This window comes from Barbus barbus (assembly GCF_936440315.1).
Source record: "Barbus barbus genome assembly, chromosome: 7".
Taxonomy (NCBI): domain Eukaryota; kingdom Metazoa; phylum Chordata; class Actinopteri; order Cypriniformes; family Cyprinidae; genus Barbus; species Barbus barbus.
In genome coordinates this window covers 26,983,791-27,003,507 of record NC_136735.1, presented here as the reverse complement: position 1 = coordinate 27,003,507, position 19,717 = coordinate 26,983,791, and the positions used below count along the sequence as shown (strand labels likewise).

At 37.0% G+C, this 19,717-nt stretch overlaps 1 protein-coding gene across 1 annotated transcript in view; it reads left to right on the top strand.

The window, feature by feature from the left end:
• The window catches only part of limch1a (LIM and calponin homology domains 1a), a 55,249-nt gene that overhangs the window by 28,292 nt on the left and 7,240 nt on the right, over nucleotides 1–19,717 (top strand). The window contains exons 9-23 of the mRNA XM_079420549.1: nucleotides 6,597–6,729; nucleotides 6,812–6,969; nucleotides 7,782–8,250; nucleotides 8,745–9,051; nucleotides 9,957–10,075; nucleotides 10,632–10,719; nucleotides 13,362–13,387; nucleotides 14,214–14,327; nucleotides 15,789–15,881; nucleotides 15,954–16,159; nucleotides 16,434–16,528; nucleotides 17,222–17,330; nucleotides 17,538–17,624; nucleotides 18,815–18,923; nucleotides 19,004–19,106. Of these exons, the coding sequence (XP_079276675.1) occupies nucleotides 6,597–6,729; nucleotides 6,812–6,969; nucleotides 7,782–8,250; nucleotides 8,745–9,051; nucleotides 9,957–10,075; nucleotides 10,632–10,719; nucleotides 13,362–13,387; nucleotides 14,214–14,327; nucleotides 15,789–15,881; nucleotides 15,954–16,159; nucleotides 16,434–16,528; nucleotides 17,222–17,330; nucleotides 17,538–17,624; nucleotides 18,815–18,923; nucleotides 19,004–19,106 (2,216 nt within the window). The remainder of the gene's footprint in view (nucleotides 1–6,596; nucleotides 6,730–6,811; nucleotides 6,970–7,781; nucleotides 8,251–8,744; nucleotides 9,052–9,956; nucleotides 10,076–10,631; nucleotides 10,720–13,361; nucleotides 13,388–14,213; nucleotides 14,328–15,788; nucleotides 15,882–15,953; nucleotides 16,160–16,433; nucleotides 16,529–17,221; nucleotides 17,331–17,537; nucleotides 17,625–18,814; nucleotides 18,924–19,003; nucleotides 19,107–19,717) is intronic.

Genomic DNA, 19,717 nt, shown 5'->3' with positions numbered 1-19,717 from the left:
ACCAAAAGTGTAATGAATAAACCTCTGGCTGAAGGAAAAGTAAATTTACGTCTGTAAAATAGAACGCAGGAGAAGAAGGTTCAACACTCTTCAGCAATAAAAAACTATTGTTAGTTTATCTAAAGTCAGTTTTACTTATTAGTATGGTTGAACTGGATCATCAAAGGTCAGCAGCAAAGACATTGGTTAATAAAATGGGATTAGATACATTTGTGTTGTTTAACATATTTAATTATTGCAGGTTTGCGTCATATTCTGAGTTTGCATTTCACTGTTTTAATTCATTTTGATGAATACTAAATCAGTTTTTTGCGAGTGGGATGAATTAATGCACATTCACATTTAGTCTAGAACTACAGTAACAGCATGTTCACACAGTGCACTGCAGTCAATAAATGGGAAAAAAGATTAAAAAGTAATGCGTTACTTTACTAGTTACTTGAAAAAAGTAATATTATTGCGTAACTCGCGTTACTGCGTTATTGCGAATGCGTTGCATTCTCTGTCCTCCCCCTTCATTTTTTTCTTTTCTGTCTCTGACTCATTGTTTCTCTCTTTCCTTCCACGCCTCATACATTATGAACTAACTTACTCAGTGGAGATGCAAACCCTGAGCCTCCTCCTATCATGCCCCCTGAACCTCCGAACCCTGTTATGTTTGACCTTAAGAGGCCTTTGACCTCCACCGAGTGCAGAGTGCTGGAGGAGGAACTGGCTGAGAAAGCAAAGAACGAGAGGGAGAATGATGAAGAGGGTGATGAAGAAGAGAGGCAACCAGATATAGAAAAGGATGACATGCTAGCTCGTAGAACAGGAGCATTTCAGAAGCCAGGAAGTGGGACTTCATATAACAGATTCCTCCCGCAGCTGGGTTCCAAGAGAGAGGGTGCTACAGCGGCTTCCTTAGCCCAGAAAGGAACGAGCGGAGAAAAAGATCTCCAATACCTTGAAAGAAGCATAAAGACAAAGAGAACCAAGATTGGACAGAGGTGGGACAAGAAAGACTTGCAGTCTCAAACTTCTCTTTGCTGATAATGCATGAGTCTAACATGCTTTGTGCCATGGTGGAAAATACTCTTTGCTTTTGAGCACAATATTTATATTTTAGTAGTGTTGTCTAAGGAAAGCATGATTTTAGCTTATCTCATACTTGGTTAGGGAGTTACTGCACCATTTGGGCAAAAGCCATCATGATACCTTGCTGATGAGAGTTGTTACTAAGTGGCTGAACGTTTAATATTTGTTTTAAAATTCTGATGATATGGTAAGCCTTATTATTTCCAGTAAATGGCTGATATTTAAAAACGGTACTGTTCTGTCTAAATAAATAAACTAAAATCAGTTATTTTAAATTCTGTAAATGAAATTTATATGGAAAATGGATATTTTGAGATTTGCTAAAGATTAAACTTGATGTTAAATTGGTCATGTTTTTAAAGGATAACTGATCAAAATATAAACATAGAAGTAATAATTGAAATATCTGAATTATTTATGGGTTGTAGATATAAATTAGCAAATTAAATATCCAGTATTGACCAATACTGATAAATAATAAAACTCCAATGTTGGCTGATTACTGATAGTACTGATACTGTAAAGTGCATCACTAGTGTTTTGCCTGGCAGACAATATATTGGGGAAAAAACATAGATTAACACTTAAAGAGACAGAGCTTCGGCCAGTAAACAATCTTCCAGAATTCCTTAGAAGACAATTTGCAATAGCAACCACCCAGAACACCACACCACTGAGCTAAAATCACTCAAAACATATCACAGAACAGTTTTTTTTTTTCTTAGGGAAGTGTTTGTAGGTGTGCATATATTTTTAACCTGCTTGCATTAAGTTTTGCCTTGGAGAGTATTGCGTTATATCAAACTGAGTTTCATTTTCCAAGTTAGTTATCAGCATATGCTGTTTTGACAGAAATGAACCAGTTGAACAAGTAATAAAGACACCTGTTCCAGTTGCTGTAGTCACAGAAAAGAGCCCCGACTTTGTACGTTCGTATGCAACTAACGCCAGTCGCTCTGGCGGTGATGATGATAAATGTGGGGATGACGATCAACTGCCAGATTTTGAGAATGATGACATGCTTGCACGAAGGACCGGATCTTACCAAAAGCCAAGTGCAGGACAGACTTTTAATGCTTTTCTGCCCAAACCTGCTGCTGTCAAACATAAAATAACTCCTGCCAGTGGATCACAGTCATACCTCAAGCAAAGAGAGCAAGAGACAGCCCCGTCTCTAGACAGGTTAGGACCCTTTGGGAATGAAGCGTTTGCCTGTGAATGTTCTGAATGCTTCGTCTGTGGAAAATTGGTATTTAAATTGTTATTAAATTAGTTTTTTAGATGTGGATTTGAGCTTGTTGTGTGTAGTTGATTTTCTGAGTACAGAGAAGAGATGAATGTCTTGTGCATCAGTGATTTTTGGTGGCTATTGTCTGTTTACTAATATATGTGACTGGCTTGGAGTTTCTTCACAAAACTTAATTATTCTATGTTTCTAATCTTTGAATATACAGTATATATACACTCACTGGCCACTTTATTAGGTACACCTTGCTAGTACCGGGTTGGACCCCCTTTTGCCTTCAGAACTGCCTTAATTATTCGTGGCATAGATTCAACAAGGTGTTGGAAACATGCCTCAGATATTTTGGTCCATATTGACATGATAGCATCACGCAGTTGCTGCAGATTTGTCGGTTGCACATCCATGATGCGAATCTCCCGTTCCACCACATCCCAAAGGTGCTCTATTGGATTGAGATCTGGGGACTGTGGAGGCCATTTGAGTAAAGTGAACTCATTGTCATGTTCAAGAAACCAGTCTGAGATGATTTGAGCTTTGTGACATGGTGCATTATCCTGCTGGAAGTAGCCATCAGAGGATGGGTACATGGTGGTCATAAAGGGTTGGACATGGTCAGCAACAATACTCAGGTAGGCTGTGGCTTTTAAACAATGCTCAATTGGTACTAAGGGGCCCAAGTGTGCCAAGAAAATATCCCCCACACCATTACACCACCATCAGCAGCCTGAACCGTTGAAACAAGGCAGGATGGATCCATGCTTTCATGTTCTTTACACCAAATTCTGACGCTACCATCTGAACGTCGCAGCAGAAATCGAGACTCATCAGACCAAGCAACGGTTTTTTTTTGTCTTATGTTGTCCAATTTTGGTGAGCCTGTGCGAATTGTAGCCTCCGTTTCCTGTTCTTAGCTGACAGGAGCGGCACCCAGTGTGGTCTTCTGCTGCTGTAGCCCATCTGCTTCAGGGTTCAACGTGTTGTGTGTTCAGAGATGGTATTCTGCATACCTTGGTTGTAACGAGTGGTTATTTGAGTTACTGTTGCATTTCTATCATCTCTAACCAGTCTGCCCATTCTCCTCTGACATCAACAAGGCATTTTCGTCCACACAACTGCTGCTCACTGGATATTTTGTGTGTGAAAATCCCAGTAGATCAGCAGTTTTTGAAATACACAGACCAGCCTGTCTGGCACCAACAATCATTCCACGTTCAAAGTCACTTAAATCCCCTTTCTTCCCCATTCTGATGCTCGGTTTGAACTTCAGCAAGTCGTCTTCACCACATCTAGATGCCTAAATGCATTGAGTTGCTGCCATGTGATTGGCTGATTATTAATTTGTGTTACCAAGCAATTGAACAGGTGCACCTAATAAAGTGGCCGGTGAGTGTATGTATATATGTATAGGTGTGTGTGTGTGTGTGTGTGTAAATGTAAATATTCTTCTGATACAATATCTACGTGTATATAATTCAGTCGTCAAAACAAGTACCTAGTTGACACAACCCTTTCATTTTTGATCACTCTGTTCTTTGCACTTGTTTTCCCTGTTCTTTCTGGCGGTTTGTGTTTTATAGTCAGAGAACAGAGCCTCAGCCTCCCTTTCACAGCACAGCTTTGCTTTAGTAACCATGGCAAATTTCTCAGCTTCACCCTTAGCTCTGTGGCCCCGCCCCCAAGAGATGCTGAGGACATGCCTAGGAAGTGCCCTCAGATGATGGACAGGCAGGAGGCGGGCTCTGTGGGTGTGGTGGGACATGAAAGTCCTATTAAAGATGAGACTATTACCAAAAGCCCCTCCCCCAGACCTCACCAACCCCCACGTCGGCCCCTTTGGCAGGAAGACGATGATCTCCCCCCAATGTGAGAGAGCACTTTCAGGAGCAATTTATTACTTTTGAAAACAGCTCTGATTGTAATGTAGTCTTGTATTTCTGCATGGAAAGAGATTGTGTCCCATGCCTGTGTCTCTGCGTTTTATCACTGTTTCACTATACTTTGCTCATTGGTGAAATGATTATCCTTAAAGGGTTCGGTTCACCCAAAAATTTAAATTAGCCTGTGTTTTACTCACCCCCCCGAAGCATCCTAGATGGATGTGATTTTCTTCTTTCAGACGAATCCAATCTGAGTTAAGCCTTGCAATGGGGTAAGAGGGTGCTTTTTGTCAACAGTTCAGAAGACGTGAAATAAAGTGCACACATCCATAATAAAACGTGCCTCCCACGGCTCCGGGGGGTGAATCAAGGCCTCCTGTAGCGAATCCATGCGTTTTTGTAAGATAAATTTCCATATTTCAAACATAATAAACACTTCTTACGTTTTATTTTTGCTAAAGGTTTTCCTTTGCTAAAGTAAGGAAAATTTGTTTCCTTTGCTCCTGCATTTCTCAGAGGTGCGCGCACGACGCCTACGTCATCCGCCGGGACGGCTTTCACCTATGACAGTCGGCGAAAGTGAGATAATTTTTTTTTAAATATGGATATTTATCTTACAGCAACACATGAATTCACTACAGGAGGCCTTTATTCACCCCTCGGAGCCGTGTGAGGGATGTTTTATTACAGATGCGCGCACTTTATTTCATGTCTTCTGAACTACTGACAACAAACACCCGCTAATCCCCATTGAGGGGCCAGGACCATTTTAAATATAACTCTGATTGGATTCGTCTGAAAGAAGAAAGTCACATCCACCTAGGATGCTTCGAGGGTGAGTAAAACACAGGCTAATTTTCATTTTTGGGTGAACTAACCCTTTTAAGGTGCTGTAAGGGATTTTATTAGTGAAAAGCAGGCTTTTTTTAAAGAGTTTAGCTTTGCTTATACGTGTCATTAGAGGGCGGGAAACTATATAGAAACTATGAGCTATCTCATCTATCTATATGATCTCTCTCTCTCTCTTTCTCGCTCTCTCTCTATATATATGTATATGTGTATGTATATGTATGTGTGTATGTGTATATAAAATGTGTGTGTAATATAGTGAGACAACATTTTATTTTGAGGGGTAGGCCTAATACAAAATATACCCTAAAAAAAAGTTCTGTAATTAGTGTTTTATGTTCAACCATTTTGTTCTTTAAAACTTAACTTTATTTACATTGTTTTTTATCCATTAATGTTCTAGATTCAGAGCTACTAGTGTTTCTGATACAGAGTAAGTTTCTTTTCCTTTCTCTCTGTATTTCTTACTGTTGCTGCAGAACTGAGCAGTTTGCATGTACTGTAAACACAAGCATTCAGCACTGTCTCTGTTCACGTGCAGATACAACCATTTTCTAAACTGGCGTACTCTCTCTTGAACTTTGTGCATGCATATTCAAAACTCAAGCCTGCCCCTACACATGCATGTAATAACATATGTTTGAATCTTTCTCATGGTTTGCTGTGATGGATACTTCAGCTCCTTGTATTAAAAGAATATTCAGAAAAAGAACAATGAAAATCGATTAATTTACTCCTCATGTCGTTCTAAATCTACATGTGACCCTGGACCACAAAACCAGTCTTAAGTAGCAGGGTATATCTGTAGAAATAACCAAAAATACATTGTATGGGTCAAATCGCTAAAAATAAATAAATCTGTTTAAAAAAATTTAACCATATGACTGGTTTTGTGTTCCAGGGTCACATATGACTATGTGAGGGAGAAAAACATGAATGTGCTACTCTCTCTTTTCTTTTCCATGCATTTATAATAAATTGGAGTTTACAAGCTTCTAAACGATGTAAACATGACTCGTGTGCACATATTTTACATTTAATGAATACAGCTGATTTGTATTAAATAACTAAAATTGAATATGGTATTATGATAATGTGGGGTTTGAACAACATGAGGGTTTCTTGAGCAGTAAGAAATAATGTTGTAAAAAATGTTCATTTTACTTGTACTTTTTCTTGTAGTTGTTCTGTTTATATTGTTCATGGTCCTAATAACTAGGTGTTGCTCTTGCACTAACATTTCTTCCATTTAACCATGTCATTCCTCTTTAATATCGTACTGTAATTTTTATATATATCTATACACACACACACACACACACACATATATATATATATATATATATATATATATATATATATATATATATATATATATATATATACATACACTTTTTTTTATCAAGAATTTTCTATTTTCGTGCCTTCAGGTCTCAGAGGAGGAGATGTGTTGTTATTTTCGATCTCGCATTGATTGCACCTTTCCATCTCCTGCTAGAAGCGTTACAGCACTTGTAAACATGTCTATTTTTGTTTGTTATTCAAAGGAGTATGAGTTTGATTGACATGCGTGATGAAGAGGATGAGATGGCCTTCCTTCGTGCACACAGCCAATCACGACATGAGCACCTACACAACCAGTACAACAAACTCAAAGAGGAGGAGGACCAGTGGCAGGACGTGAGTCATACAAACCCACACAAGCACGTGTTTAATGAGCTCACACGCATAAGTGTGTACATTCTCTGGCTTCTGTGTGTAGGACTTGGCTCGCTGGAAGAATCGGAGGCGAAGTGCATCTCAAGATTTGATCAAAAAGGAAGAAGAGAGGAAGATGATGGAGAAGCTAATGAAAGCTGATGGAGGATCTGGCCATCGCAGGAAGAGCGTCAAGACATACAAAGAAATCGTAGAGGAGAAGTGAGACACAAACTGAAATCTCTATACCCTCCTGATGTAGCAGTTTGTGAGGTTTAGTGAATATGAAGTATTGGCATTGAAATACAGAGTGCAAAATTGACTGCTTTCTAGTGGCACGGCCTTTTAGAATTGATCTAGGCTTGACTAAAATACACCGTCTATGATGAGCATGCTTTTAATTTTTGGATTAAAATTAATTTAGATGAAGATGAAATCAGCATATTAAAATGATTTCTGGAGGATCATGTAACACTGAAGACCAGATTAATGGCTGCTGAATTTCAGCTTTGCATATTAGGAATAAATTACATAAAAAAAAATAAAAAAAAAATTATATATATATATATATATATATATATATATATATATATATATATATATATATATATATATATATATATATATATTTGAATATATATGTATAAAATTTGAATTGCAAAAATATTTCACAATATTACCTGCTGCTTTTGATTAAATAATACTTAATGTGCAACAGAGACTTCTTTTAAAAGCATTACAAATCTTTAGTGTAAGTAGTAATAATCTTTTTTTGTTATTTCTTAGAAGAAAAAAAAAAAACAATGTTTGAGAGAACTTTTGTCCACTTAATAAAACTTATGAAGTGTGACCAACCACTTGCAAACCCTTATGACTGTATGTCAAGGTCAGTAATTATAAGATAATTTTTGACAATGCAGTGTTAGTCACCCAAAAACTTTTTTATATTTGAATATTTATCATGAATATATATTAATTAATTATCATTCTAATATGTAATTAACATTCTATTGATCTCACTATTTCTCTTTCAGAGAACGTAGGGAACAGGAGCTACATGAACAATACTGCAAGGCCTCCACCCCAGAAGAGAAAGCAGCTGTGCTTCAACGCTATGCTCTCCGTTTCACCATCAGCGATGCCATATTGGAGAAACTCCAGCTCCCCAAACTGCCTTCTGCTGCTCCACCAATGCACACGCCACCTCTTCATCAACCTGAGAAGAAGCTGACATACACCACCTTAGTAGAAGCAGAGATCCCAGAGCCTGAACAAACTACCCAAACACACCACAGTGTCCATATAGACCAGAAGACTGCGCAAAAACAGGCACCGGCACAGCCCAAAGCCCCTGAACCATCACCTTCTGAGACCACCAAAGCTCCAGAAGTCCTGTCAGCACCCACTAGAGTTCCTCCGGCTCCATCAAAGCCTGTACCCCTGATCACCCCAAAACCCTATAGCCAGCCCAAATTCAGCCAAGGCCTCCGCAAATCAGTAAAGGCAAGAATATCTTTCCCAGGACTGTAATCTCTATAGCAAATTCATTTAATAATGGCAAAAAAAGATTTTCTAACTTTTTGGACCTCCAAATGTGATGATCTTACCAAAGTGATTATCTTACTATGTGATGATCTTACAAAAATATAAAGGCAACTATAGACCTGTTATTATTGAAAGAAAAAGCACATGCTATTATAAGACAAAATGCTTTTTACAAAATTAAATATTTAATTACTATGCCTGAAGTCAAAGCAGAATTATTAAAATAAAACTAAGCAAAATAATTAAATCAATTAATTAAAAAAATGTAATAATTTACTTGGACTTAAGTGAATGTATATCCAATTCATAAAATCTTTTTGATTTGAAATTAGGTTTTTTTCCCCTCAAATTTTCCACGGCCTCCAGACCCATGTTTAAAAACCCCTGAGACAATTATTTTTGGGTAATAATAATCAGCTTAAATAAATGTGTGTTGTTTGTTTTTATTACAGAGTGATGGGCTGATACGTGTGAACGGTGACAGCGCTCAGCGGGAGAGCAGAGAGAGGGATGATAGAGATACTATGTCGTGTCCTCAAGTCAACTTCTCTTCCTCACCTCCAAAGCCAGATACTCAAAGTCAACAAAACGAGGAGCTCATTGTTCTAGAAGCCTCAGAACACCAGCAAAACTTACAGACTTCCATTTCTGACAAGGAGAATGAAGTCATAAAGGAGGAAAAAAAGTATTCTCTTAGTCCTCAGGAAGAGAATAGCAAAGAAGACACCTCAACTACACTGTTGGTGTCAGAACCAGAAGGTTGAGAATTATAATATTAGCCATAGGTTTCAATATTCAGAACAGCTGTGGAATATATACAGTTGAAGTAAAAAGTTCACATACAAAGGCTGTGGTGTTACCTGAATGATCCACAGCTGTGTTTTTTGTTTAGTGATAGTTGTTCATGAGTCCCTTGTTTGTCCTGAACAGTTAAACTGCCTTCTGTTTTTAAGGAAAATCCTTAAGATCCCACAATTTTTTTTTTTTTTTTTTTTTTTCCCCATCATTTTTGTGTAATTTCAACAATGCCTGTATGATTTTGAGATCCATCTTTCCACACTGAGGACAACTATGGGACTCATATGCAACTATTACAGAAGGTTCAAACGCTCACTGATGCTCCAGAAGGAAAAACGATGCATTAAGAGCTGAGGATGAAAACTTTTGAACAGAATGAAAATGTGTAAATTTTTCTTATTTTGCTCTTCAGATGCTACAGAAGATACTTACATGTTTCCACGAAGACAAAATAAGTAAAATTTACCCTGATCTTCAAATTTAAAGTTTTCACCCCCGGCTCTTAATGCATCGTTTTTCCACAGCTGTGGATCATTCAGGTAACAAAATAGTATTAAAAATCAAGTGTATGTAAACTTTCGAATGGGGTAATTTTTTTATAAATTTACCAATTATTTTCTCTTGTGTACTAGATGTAAACACTAAACATCTTTTATGTGAAATATCTTATTCAGGTCAATATCAAAAAACAATAAGATCCCTCTTATTCAGGTTTTAAAAAACTTCACCTTTAAGTGCAAATACATGCAAATTCTAATTGAGCAAAAATAAAATTTTTAAACGACGATAAGATAAGATGTGACTCATTTAAAGCAGAGGTAGACCGAATCATTTTTATATTAACTTATAGTTTCCTATTTCATCAGGAAAGCAGCCAGTGCCTGACGCTGTGATGAAGCACAGCTGTGTTGTCACAACAACCATAGTGACAGAACTCACTCAGACACACCCCGTCCCACCAACTGAAATGTCCAGCACCGAGCAGGTGGGCCTTGATTTCTCTTTTTTCAATTTTTAATAAAATATTTATTCAATGATTTTCAAATACATCACCTGATTCTTAAAAGTAGACCCTTGAGCTGGCTGAAAGTAAGCGATTAGTTAAGAGTAGTCTTTATTATTTTGTACAACATTATCTTGTTTGCGTCTTTGATCTTGATACTATATACTGATTGGTCAGTGTCTTTGCATTCATGACTACTAAACTGTTTAACTGACCCAAATGTCTAATTTCCTATATAGCTGCTTTATTTTTTATTTCCACAGTCTTATAAATAAAATCATTTAGAATTAATCATGAATAAAAAATAAACCAGTATTTCATAAGTTGCCATGTAATAATTTTCTGACTGTATGTGTAGCTGGCTGTATATTATCCCTTATTTATTTGTAACACAGCTAATTTTTGTCAGTGTTTTATACCTTAATAGCATACCTTTAAAAATGGAAGTGAATGTGCTACTGTGTATTCTATTGGAAACTTGCTTTTATTTCCATTTTGACTTTGAAAACAGGAATGATTTTCTTTTCATTCCCCTCAGCTGGATTCAGTCCATAGTTCATGTGATGTGAGTTCAACTGCCGAGTCAAGCAAGGCTGAGCAGACTTCACACTCACTCTCAATGACAGGTAATACAACCCCACTTTAATCTCTCATAATGTAATGGCCAAATTAATCCCTACTCCAACTTTCCCACTTTTAGCTATTCGTTTACCTCCTCTAAATCCTCTTTTGAGTTACCTTTCTTTCTGGTTTGTTTTTCTACTCTTTTCTCTTGCTTTTTGTCTCTTTCATTGACTACCCCTCTGTCATTTGGTGTGCGTGTGGGTCTGTTATAGAGTCCTCACATACCTCTAATAGCTCTAGGTTACGCTGGGAGTTCTTCACTCCAACAGGTAAAACCTATAGATGAATCGCACAAGGCTTCCTTCCCCATGAACGGCAGATGATCCATCTGCCCATCGCCGATCATCTCTCGTTTGTCAGCCTCCTTTTGACTTCTCTTGTGGAGGTGCATTGTACAGTAAATGCTTGTCTGCTGAGGGCATTATGAGGCACTACAGACTTTTTAAACTGGTTTTTGAGTGTAGAGGAGAGTAGAGTAAGCTGTGCCACTTTACCTTTAGTTGTCATAAAGTTAAGGACAAAGGAGACCGATGTAAAACATTGTTATATTATATTGTATTGTATTATATTATATTATATTTATTGGCCAGTCTCAAATAATATACATGGTTATACAATTGTAATTTACCAGTATACAATATATAGTTATAGACTCGGATAAATTAGCTTTGACATAAAATTAATTTTAACTGCCATGTAGAAAATGTACTTTGACTTTGATTTACTTGTCTATATACACTCACCTAAAGGATTATTAGGAACACCATACTAATACTGTGTTTGACCCCCTTTCGCCTTCAGAACTGCCTTAATTCTACGTGGCATTGATTCAACAAGGTGCTGAAAGCATTCTTTAGAAATGTTGGCCCATATTGATAGGATAGCATCTTCCAGTTGATGGAGATTTGTGGGATGCACATCCAGGGCACGAAGCTCCCGTTCCACCACATCCCAAAGATGCTCTATTGGGTTGAGATCTGGTGACTGTGGGGGCCATTTTAGTACAGTGAACTCATTGTCATGTTCAAGAAACCAATTTGAAATGATTCGAGCATTGTGACATGGTGCATTATCCTGCTGGAAGTAGCCATCAGAGGATGGGTACATGGTGGTCATAAAGGGATGGACATGGTCAGAAACAATGCTCAGGTAGGCCGTGGCATTTAAACGATGCCCAATTGGCACTAAGGGGCCTAAAGTGTGCCAAGAAAACATCCCCCACACCATTACACCACCACCACCAGCCTGCACAGTGGTAACAAGGCATGATGGATCCATGTTCTCATTCTGTTTACGCCAAATTCTGACTCTACCATCTGAATGTCTCAACAGAAATCGAGACTCATCAGACCAGGCAACATTTTTCCAGTCTTCAACCGTCCAATTTTGGTGAGCTCGTGCAAATTGTAGCCTCTTTTTCCTATTTGTAGTGGAGATGAGTGGTACCCGGTGGGGTCTTCTGCTGTTGTAGCCCATCCGCCTCAAGGTTGTGCGTGTTGTGGCTTCACAAATGCTTTGCTGCATACCTCGGTTGTAACGAGTGGTTATTTCAGTCAAAGTTGCTCTTCTATCAGCTTGAATCAGTCGGCCCATTCTCCTCTGACCTCTAGCATCAACAAGGCATTTTTGCCCACAGGACTGCCGCATACTGGATGTTTTTCCCTTTTCACACCATTCTTTGTAAACCCTAGAAATGGTTGTGCGTGAAAATCCCAGTAACTGAGCAGATTGTGAAATACTCAGACCGGCCCGTCTGCCACGCTCAAAATTGCTTAAATCACCTTTCTTTCCTATTCTGACATTCAGTTTGGAGTTCAGGAGATTGTCTTGACCAGGACCACACCCCTAAATGCATTGAAGCAACTGCCATGTGATTGGTTGATTAGATAATTGCATTAATGAGAAATTGAACAGGTGTTCCTAATAATCCTTTAGGTGAGTGTATATTTACTAGTATCTTACCCCACTCTTTCCTCATCTTTCCTTCTAAACATAGAGTTGTGTGTCATTTTGTCCTCATCAGGCATCTGTAGCATGGACATATGTCAGCACTCCATGACTGTAGATTAGATTTATTTAGTCTGGTTATTGTACAGTCGTGCACAGAAATTAAACATGTAGAAATTAAGATGCTCTGCGTTATTGCTTTTTTCTGTTGTTTTCATGTCTAGATTTACAACTCTCAGAGAATAGATCCTTCTTGTCTTTGCCTCTGCTTATACCAGGTATTCATATCCATCTGAGGTGATAGAATCACAAGTGCGCAGCTACATAAAGGTGTAAACAAAATCATTGATTGAATCTATATTTGGAGGTGGTGAAGTCTATAAATACAGTAACACAATGAGACCTGTCAAAATCTGATCAGAAGTGGATACAGGAGATCAATTGGAGATGCTAGTGTGTAGTAATAATAACAATATATGTAAACAGGGATAACAAGATGGATGTTAGTACCGGGTGTAAATAGAGACATAATTTCTCAACACTTCTTTTTTTTTTGTCATTTTAATGTTTTATGCTCTGTGTATCTGTGTACCAGTTTGAGCTCCTATGGTGCTATTGCTTTCATTAGCACATGAAGAGATTAATGAGTATATGATGAGTTTCTAAAGCCACTGTTCCCCACTTCTTTCCTCCACAGAGGGGATTGACTACTCCATTGATTGTGTAAGTACTTAAGTTGTGCCAAAATCACACTCACGCTTCCTGAATCTCTCCTTATTTCCTCTTTTTGCATTTCTTTTCAGTCTTTTTTCCTTTGTTAGTCATTCATTGTAACTAGGGATGTGCATTTTGGTCATTTTGGCTGCTAGAGTACTGGCTTGATGGGAACAGATTGTATTTGGCATGTTTGCCGTTGCATTGCTTTTCACTGAAGTTTCAGTGTATCGCACCAGTAGCTTTACGCTTTCAAGACAGTGTGTCAAGTTACAACACAAATAGTTAAAAAGTGTTGATGCATCTAAAAAAAAAAAACAGTATTCTGTTGAATTTAGTTGCATCTACTGTTATACTATTTATTAATATTTTATATATACTTTTGTCTTTTTTTATTTATATATAGCTTTGATTTATTTTTATTTCAGATTTTAGTACTTCAACTTAAATATTAGATATGTTGTCTTGGCATATATATAATTTTATTTCTGCTTTATTACAGTAAAAACCTAAAGAGATATGAGTTGTTTCTTTTTGTTGGTCTGAACAAAGGTTTGAAGTAACCAGTTGAAACAAGTTGCTGTCCACAACTGCAAAGTACCATTCAGATTGTTACTGTAACAAATCATAAAATAAAAAATGAGGCTCAATTTTGGCAAGTTGAACAAAAACATCAAGTTATACAACTGATTTTTAATAACTGCCCATTACTTTCGAGTACTCATGCTCATACCTAGTTGGAACAGCATAGATGCACCCTGTCTTCTTACCTACTTTCCTTTTTTCCTTTCTGCTTCTGTTTGTGTGTTTGTGTTTGTGTGTGTGCGTGAATCAGATTGAAACCCCAATGTTGAACCTTGCAAAAAGGGTTGATCACTGGACATGGGATCCTAATGAAGAGCGTAGACGACAGGAGAGGTGGCAGCAGGAGCAGGAACGCCTGCTGCAGGTACAGTAGCCAGCTTGGGGTTTGTCTGAGAGAAGTGAGCATCTGCTGTTCTGTAGAGACAACTTTCTCTGTTGTTGTGTTCTGGTTAGCATTTTACAATCTGTTCCTGTCTTCCCTTCACATTCTCTCAGATCTTTCACACATTTTGTTGACTTTTATATACCTTGTGAAATACAAAAGGAGGAATTTTGAAGAATGTGTTGATCAGTCTTGTCCATGGAGTAACAATAAAAGAGGACTGAAGCTTTTAATTTTCATAAAGTTCACAATTGCAGTTGTTTATTTATGTTGGTTTCATATCATAGGGGTGTAGCCATCATTTCAGAAGTGAGGGGGACAGAAATGTCTAATGCACTAATACCTTTTTTTTTTTTAATTGGCAAGTAATTGACAAGTCTTAATTTTCTCTTATTTCTTATTTTTAATTGGCTAAGAAATCAAATACACTGCTGGACAATACCCAATAATTTGTATTCCATAATATTTTCCTAATGACAATTTTATGATTTGTTTATATAACATAACACAGGCAGCAGAATAGTTTCTATACTAATAATAAACGCTACTTCAATCCATAACTTTTATTAATTACCTGGAGAGGACTTGAAAAACACACATAAACCATATATTGTTGCAGCCGTATGTTTAATGTCTTTGTTTCATCATTCAAAGGTTTCTGCTTTTTATTCAGCTTATACAGCGATAGCTGGATGCTTTTGGGGTCAAGATTTTTTGTAAAGAAATTATTACTTGTTCAGCAAGGATGGATTCAATTGTTCAAAAGTGAAAGCAAAGACTTTTATGTTATTCCAACAAATCTATTTCAAATAAATGCTGTTCTGTAGTTTATATTCATCAAAGAATCCTGAAAATGGTTTCCACATAAATAATAAGCAACTTTAAGTTTTCAACATTTATTTTAGATATTAGAATGATTTCTGCAGTATCTTGTGACACTGAAAACTGGAGTAATAGATGCTGTTTAAAATTCATCCTTGATATTAAAGGAATAAATTACATTTAAGTATATTAAAAACAATTATTTTTAATTGTAGTAATATTTCACAGTATTTCTATTTAACATAAAACATCCAAAAATCTTACCAAAATCCTTTTTTCTACCATTTTCTATCTTTTTTTTAAAGTTTAAAAAGTCAAGTAGAAGTACAAAAATAATAATACAAAAAGTAAAAATTATTGTCAAAAATGTTTAAATATCATAAATATCAAACTATTTTCTTAGACTTCCTCCATTTGACCTGAATAAAGTGTATCATTTAAAATAATATGATTCCCATTCGTTGTTATTGCATGAAAAGGTCAACCAGTACATTTTTCAGAATTTCTCCTTTTGTGTTCCACAGATGAAAGTAACGTTATGCAGCTTGAAACATCACAAGGTTGAATAAATTATGATTGAAGTGAACTATACCGTTAATCCCTCTTTTTCTTTTTCTGCAGGAGAAATATCAGCGAGAGCAAGAGAAGCTGAAGGAGGAGTGGGAGAGAGCGCAGAGAGAAGTGGAAGAGGAGGAGAGGAGACACCATGAAGAGGTACGTATTTTAACTGTTTCACATGAGATCTAATTGCTTCTTAATGACCACTAATTAGCTCTCAATCAATAGGAAAGAAGGATACTGGAGGAAACCGTGACCCCACTGACCCCTCGCACTTCAGGTTTATCATCCAGTATGGTGACAGAGGCTCCATCCCTCACACAGCCCTCAGCCCCACATGACACCATTGTCCTCTCCTTGGCTGACTGGGAAAAGAAACAGGAAATGTTGGAGAAACAAGCACAGACAAACCAGAGTAATGGACTCACACACAGGTGGAGTACATACAAAATCCATTAGAAAAAAAACTCTCCTTTTCCACAAGAATAATGGTAACTTGCTATAGGAACAAACCCTACAAATTTAATGTCTTAATGTCAAATGCAATTTAATTCAGTGTTTTTGTTGTATTAAAAGCTGATTTTGTACACTGGCAACCTGTCATTGAAAAAGGTGCAATGGTCAAGTACAGATGCAAGTGTTGATATCATAACTCTGCATACAGGATATGTCTGAAAGGATGTTTCATTGTCAATATGACCTCTCTAGCCCTGATCAAGTAATCACACCAGCTCAGCAGAATGGTCAGAGAACTGAACCTCAGGAGAGCCAAACAGCTACACCACAACTGCAGTTTATACAGGGTAAGACACTAACACTAACCCTGGGTCAAAATGGATGTCCTAAATGACAAATTGTAATTTATAAAATAAATATTTTTTTAGTAAACATGAAAAAAAAATAGTAATTTTTCTTGGTTTCATACATTTTTGATAGTTATCTTAAAAAATAAGTAATAGACTGTAAAACAGGGGTCATCAGACTCGGTCCTGGAGGGCCGGTGTCCTGCAGAGTTTAGCTCCAACCCTAATCAAACACACCTGAAGCAGCTAATCAAGGTCTTACTAGGTATACTTGAAACTTCCAGGCAGGTGTGTTAAGGCAAGTTGGAGCTAAACTCTGCAGCACACCGGCCCTCCAGGATCAAGTTTGATGACCCCTGCTGTAAAATGTCAAGTGAAGCAACAAATTTCCTTGTACCTTGAATAAATTCAAAAAATGTTTTCAAAAACAATTTTCAACATTAATTATTATATTATTATAGTCATTAAATATCATGATTATATATATATATATATATATATATATATATATATATATATATATATATATATATATATATAATATTACTTGCACATAATTTTGCAGAATTTATTGTCATTATAATAGTAAGTACATGTAACGTGTAACAAAGACAACTTAAAGTAAAGAGTGAAAACTCAATTAAAACCGTAAATTAGCACACACACATGCTTTTTCTCTTTGTGTTATTACAGATGGCTCTTGGAGCTGTAAGTCTAAAGACAGACAAGATGATTTGAAGAAAACTGCCTCACTGGATCGTAAACAGAGTCCACCTCAGAGCCAGACCACAAGGATGAGGAGGTGCGTGTGTGTGTTTGTGGGAATGCATGCTGGCTTGCATACACACATGTGTGCCAAAATGCTGCTTGGCTTTGCTATGAGTGGAGGATGTTTTAAAGATCAGATCATATGAGGTTTTTTTTCTGGCACATGGAACATTTCTGCATTTGACTTGCTTTCACAGTTGTGTCTCTATGCTTGTGTGTATGTGTGTGCGGCTGCTGGCAGGACTGGGTCGTGTGAAAATATTTTAGGGACACACCCATCAAAATCACCCACACCATCACAAGACACGCCACCTCCATCACCCAGCAGGTATGAGCCTATCCTCCAACACATACTCAATCACATGGAGATACATGTGTGTGTGTATGTGGAGCATTTTAGTAATGGGCTTCGAAAGCATTTGTGCGCTTCACCCAGACACAGTGACTGTGTCATGCTGTTGAACTGGCCTGTAAGATTTATTGTTTCATATAAATGCAAAAGTATTGGTTTAAAGGAACAGGTCGCCCAAAAAAATGAACATTTGCTGAAAATGTACTCATCCTCAGGCCATCCACGATGTAAATGAGTTTGTTTCTTCATCTGAACAGATTTAGAGAAATTTAGCAGTAAATCACTTGCTCACCAATGGATCCTCTGCAGTGAATGGGTGCCGTCAGAATGAGAAAGCTGTGTGTTTGTAATAAACAAATTCATTAAGGCATTTTAACTTTAAACTATTGCTTCTGACCAAAATGCGTCCATAAGCCATAATAACACTTCCAACCCCAAAAGTCCAACCACTGTTGTTTTCTCACATAAAAACCCACAACTGTTTTTGCTTGTAAACGGTGCTTGATCCGAGCATATTACTCTCCTGAATCAGACAAGACAACTTTTTCAATGGAGAAAGCAATGTTATGGATATTGAGTTAAAAACATCTTAATGATACATTTTTTCATTACAAACACCCAGCTTTTCACTTCACAAAGACATTAATTGATGGACTGGAGTTGTGTGGATAACCTGTGGATTAATGTAATACTTTTATCAGCTGTTTGACTCTCATTCTCACGGCACCCATTCACTACAGAGGATCCATTGGTGAGCAAGTGTTGTAATGCTAAATTTTTCCAAAATCTATTCCAATGAAGAAACAAATTCACCCACATTAGATGTTGAGTGAATTTTCAGCATATTTTTATTATTGGGTGAATGATTCCTTAGTTTAATGCATCCATTTGAAATGCAAAACTGTTGATTTAGGTTCAGCATATGACGGTTGAAGTTGTGCCACCATGATTATAAGGCATAATCATTGCTTTCATTTCAGGAGTTACATAATCATGCTAAATGCTGTGCGCACAATCCCATTTATTTAAATTGCATGCCTGTTTTGCATTTGTTACCTCTTTATAGTCTTTTTAATTATTGCTTTTCAACCAAGACCTGACAAAAAAAGAATGTTAAATGATTAAAAGTTTTACATTAATATGTCTTTGTATGACGTCCTCTGCAGGTCAGTAAGTGGAAAGAAGCTGTGCTCCAGTTGTGCACATCCGCTGGGTAAAGGAGCAGCTATGATTATCGAAAGCTTGGGGTTGTACTTCCATATTCAGTGTTTTAAGGTAATACTCATATATTTTTGCCTCTGTGTGTGTGTAAGAATCTTGTGCATCCTCTTAAATCATCATCTGGTTTGTTCTAGTGTGGAATATGTAAAGGGTTACTTGGAGACACAAGTGCTGGAACTGACGTCAGAATTCGAAATGGACTTCTTAATTGTCAAGAATGCTACATAAAATCAAGAGGTGAGGCTTAGTGTTTTAATTGTATTTTATTGTATGCTAAATGTGCAGATTATTGTAATTCCCTTTTTTCTGTGTTTTGTATCAGGAAAATCTGTGATCAAAATCTTAATGCCATTAGCTTTTAATTATTTTAATAATTTCTTCAACTATGGGGCCTGTTGACTTTTGAAAATGAACTCTTAAAACACTTTTCACAATCTCACTAGTTCATTTGTTGCTATACGTAAATCAAATGAGAGGTTTCAGTCAAGTTTTCATCACATTTCAAATTTTGTACTGTGATTAATAACATTCTTTGGTGGAAATAACATTGTTTTACAGAATATACTCCTTTGCTTTGCTTTGCTTAGTCTAATTTTATTGCTAGCATTTTATTTTATCCTTAATACACATAATTAAATGTTATTAGGGCCCAAGCCAGTAAGGCGCAGGGCCCTATTGTTCTTCTAAGGATTATTATTTTTTTTTTTTTTATTTTTTTTTTTATTTTTTATTTCAATCATCCGGGCACTTTTGGGGGCCTTAACGTGCCCGAAAACTCTCGAAAATTGGCACGCACATTGGAACCTGCGGCCATTAGGACGCCGCTGAGGCTGGGACCCGGGCGTGGC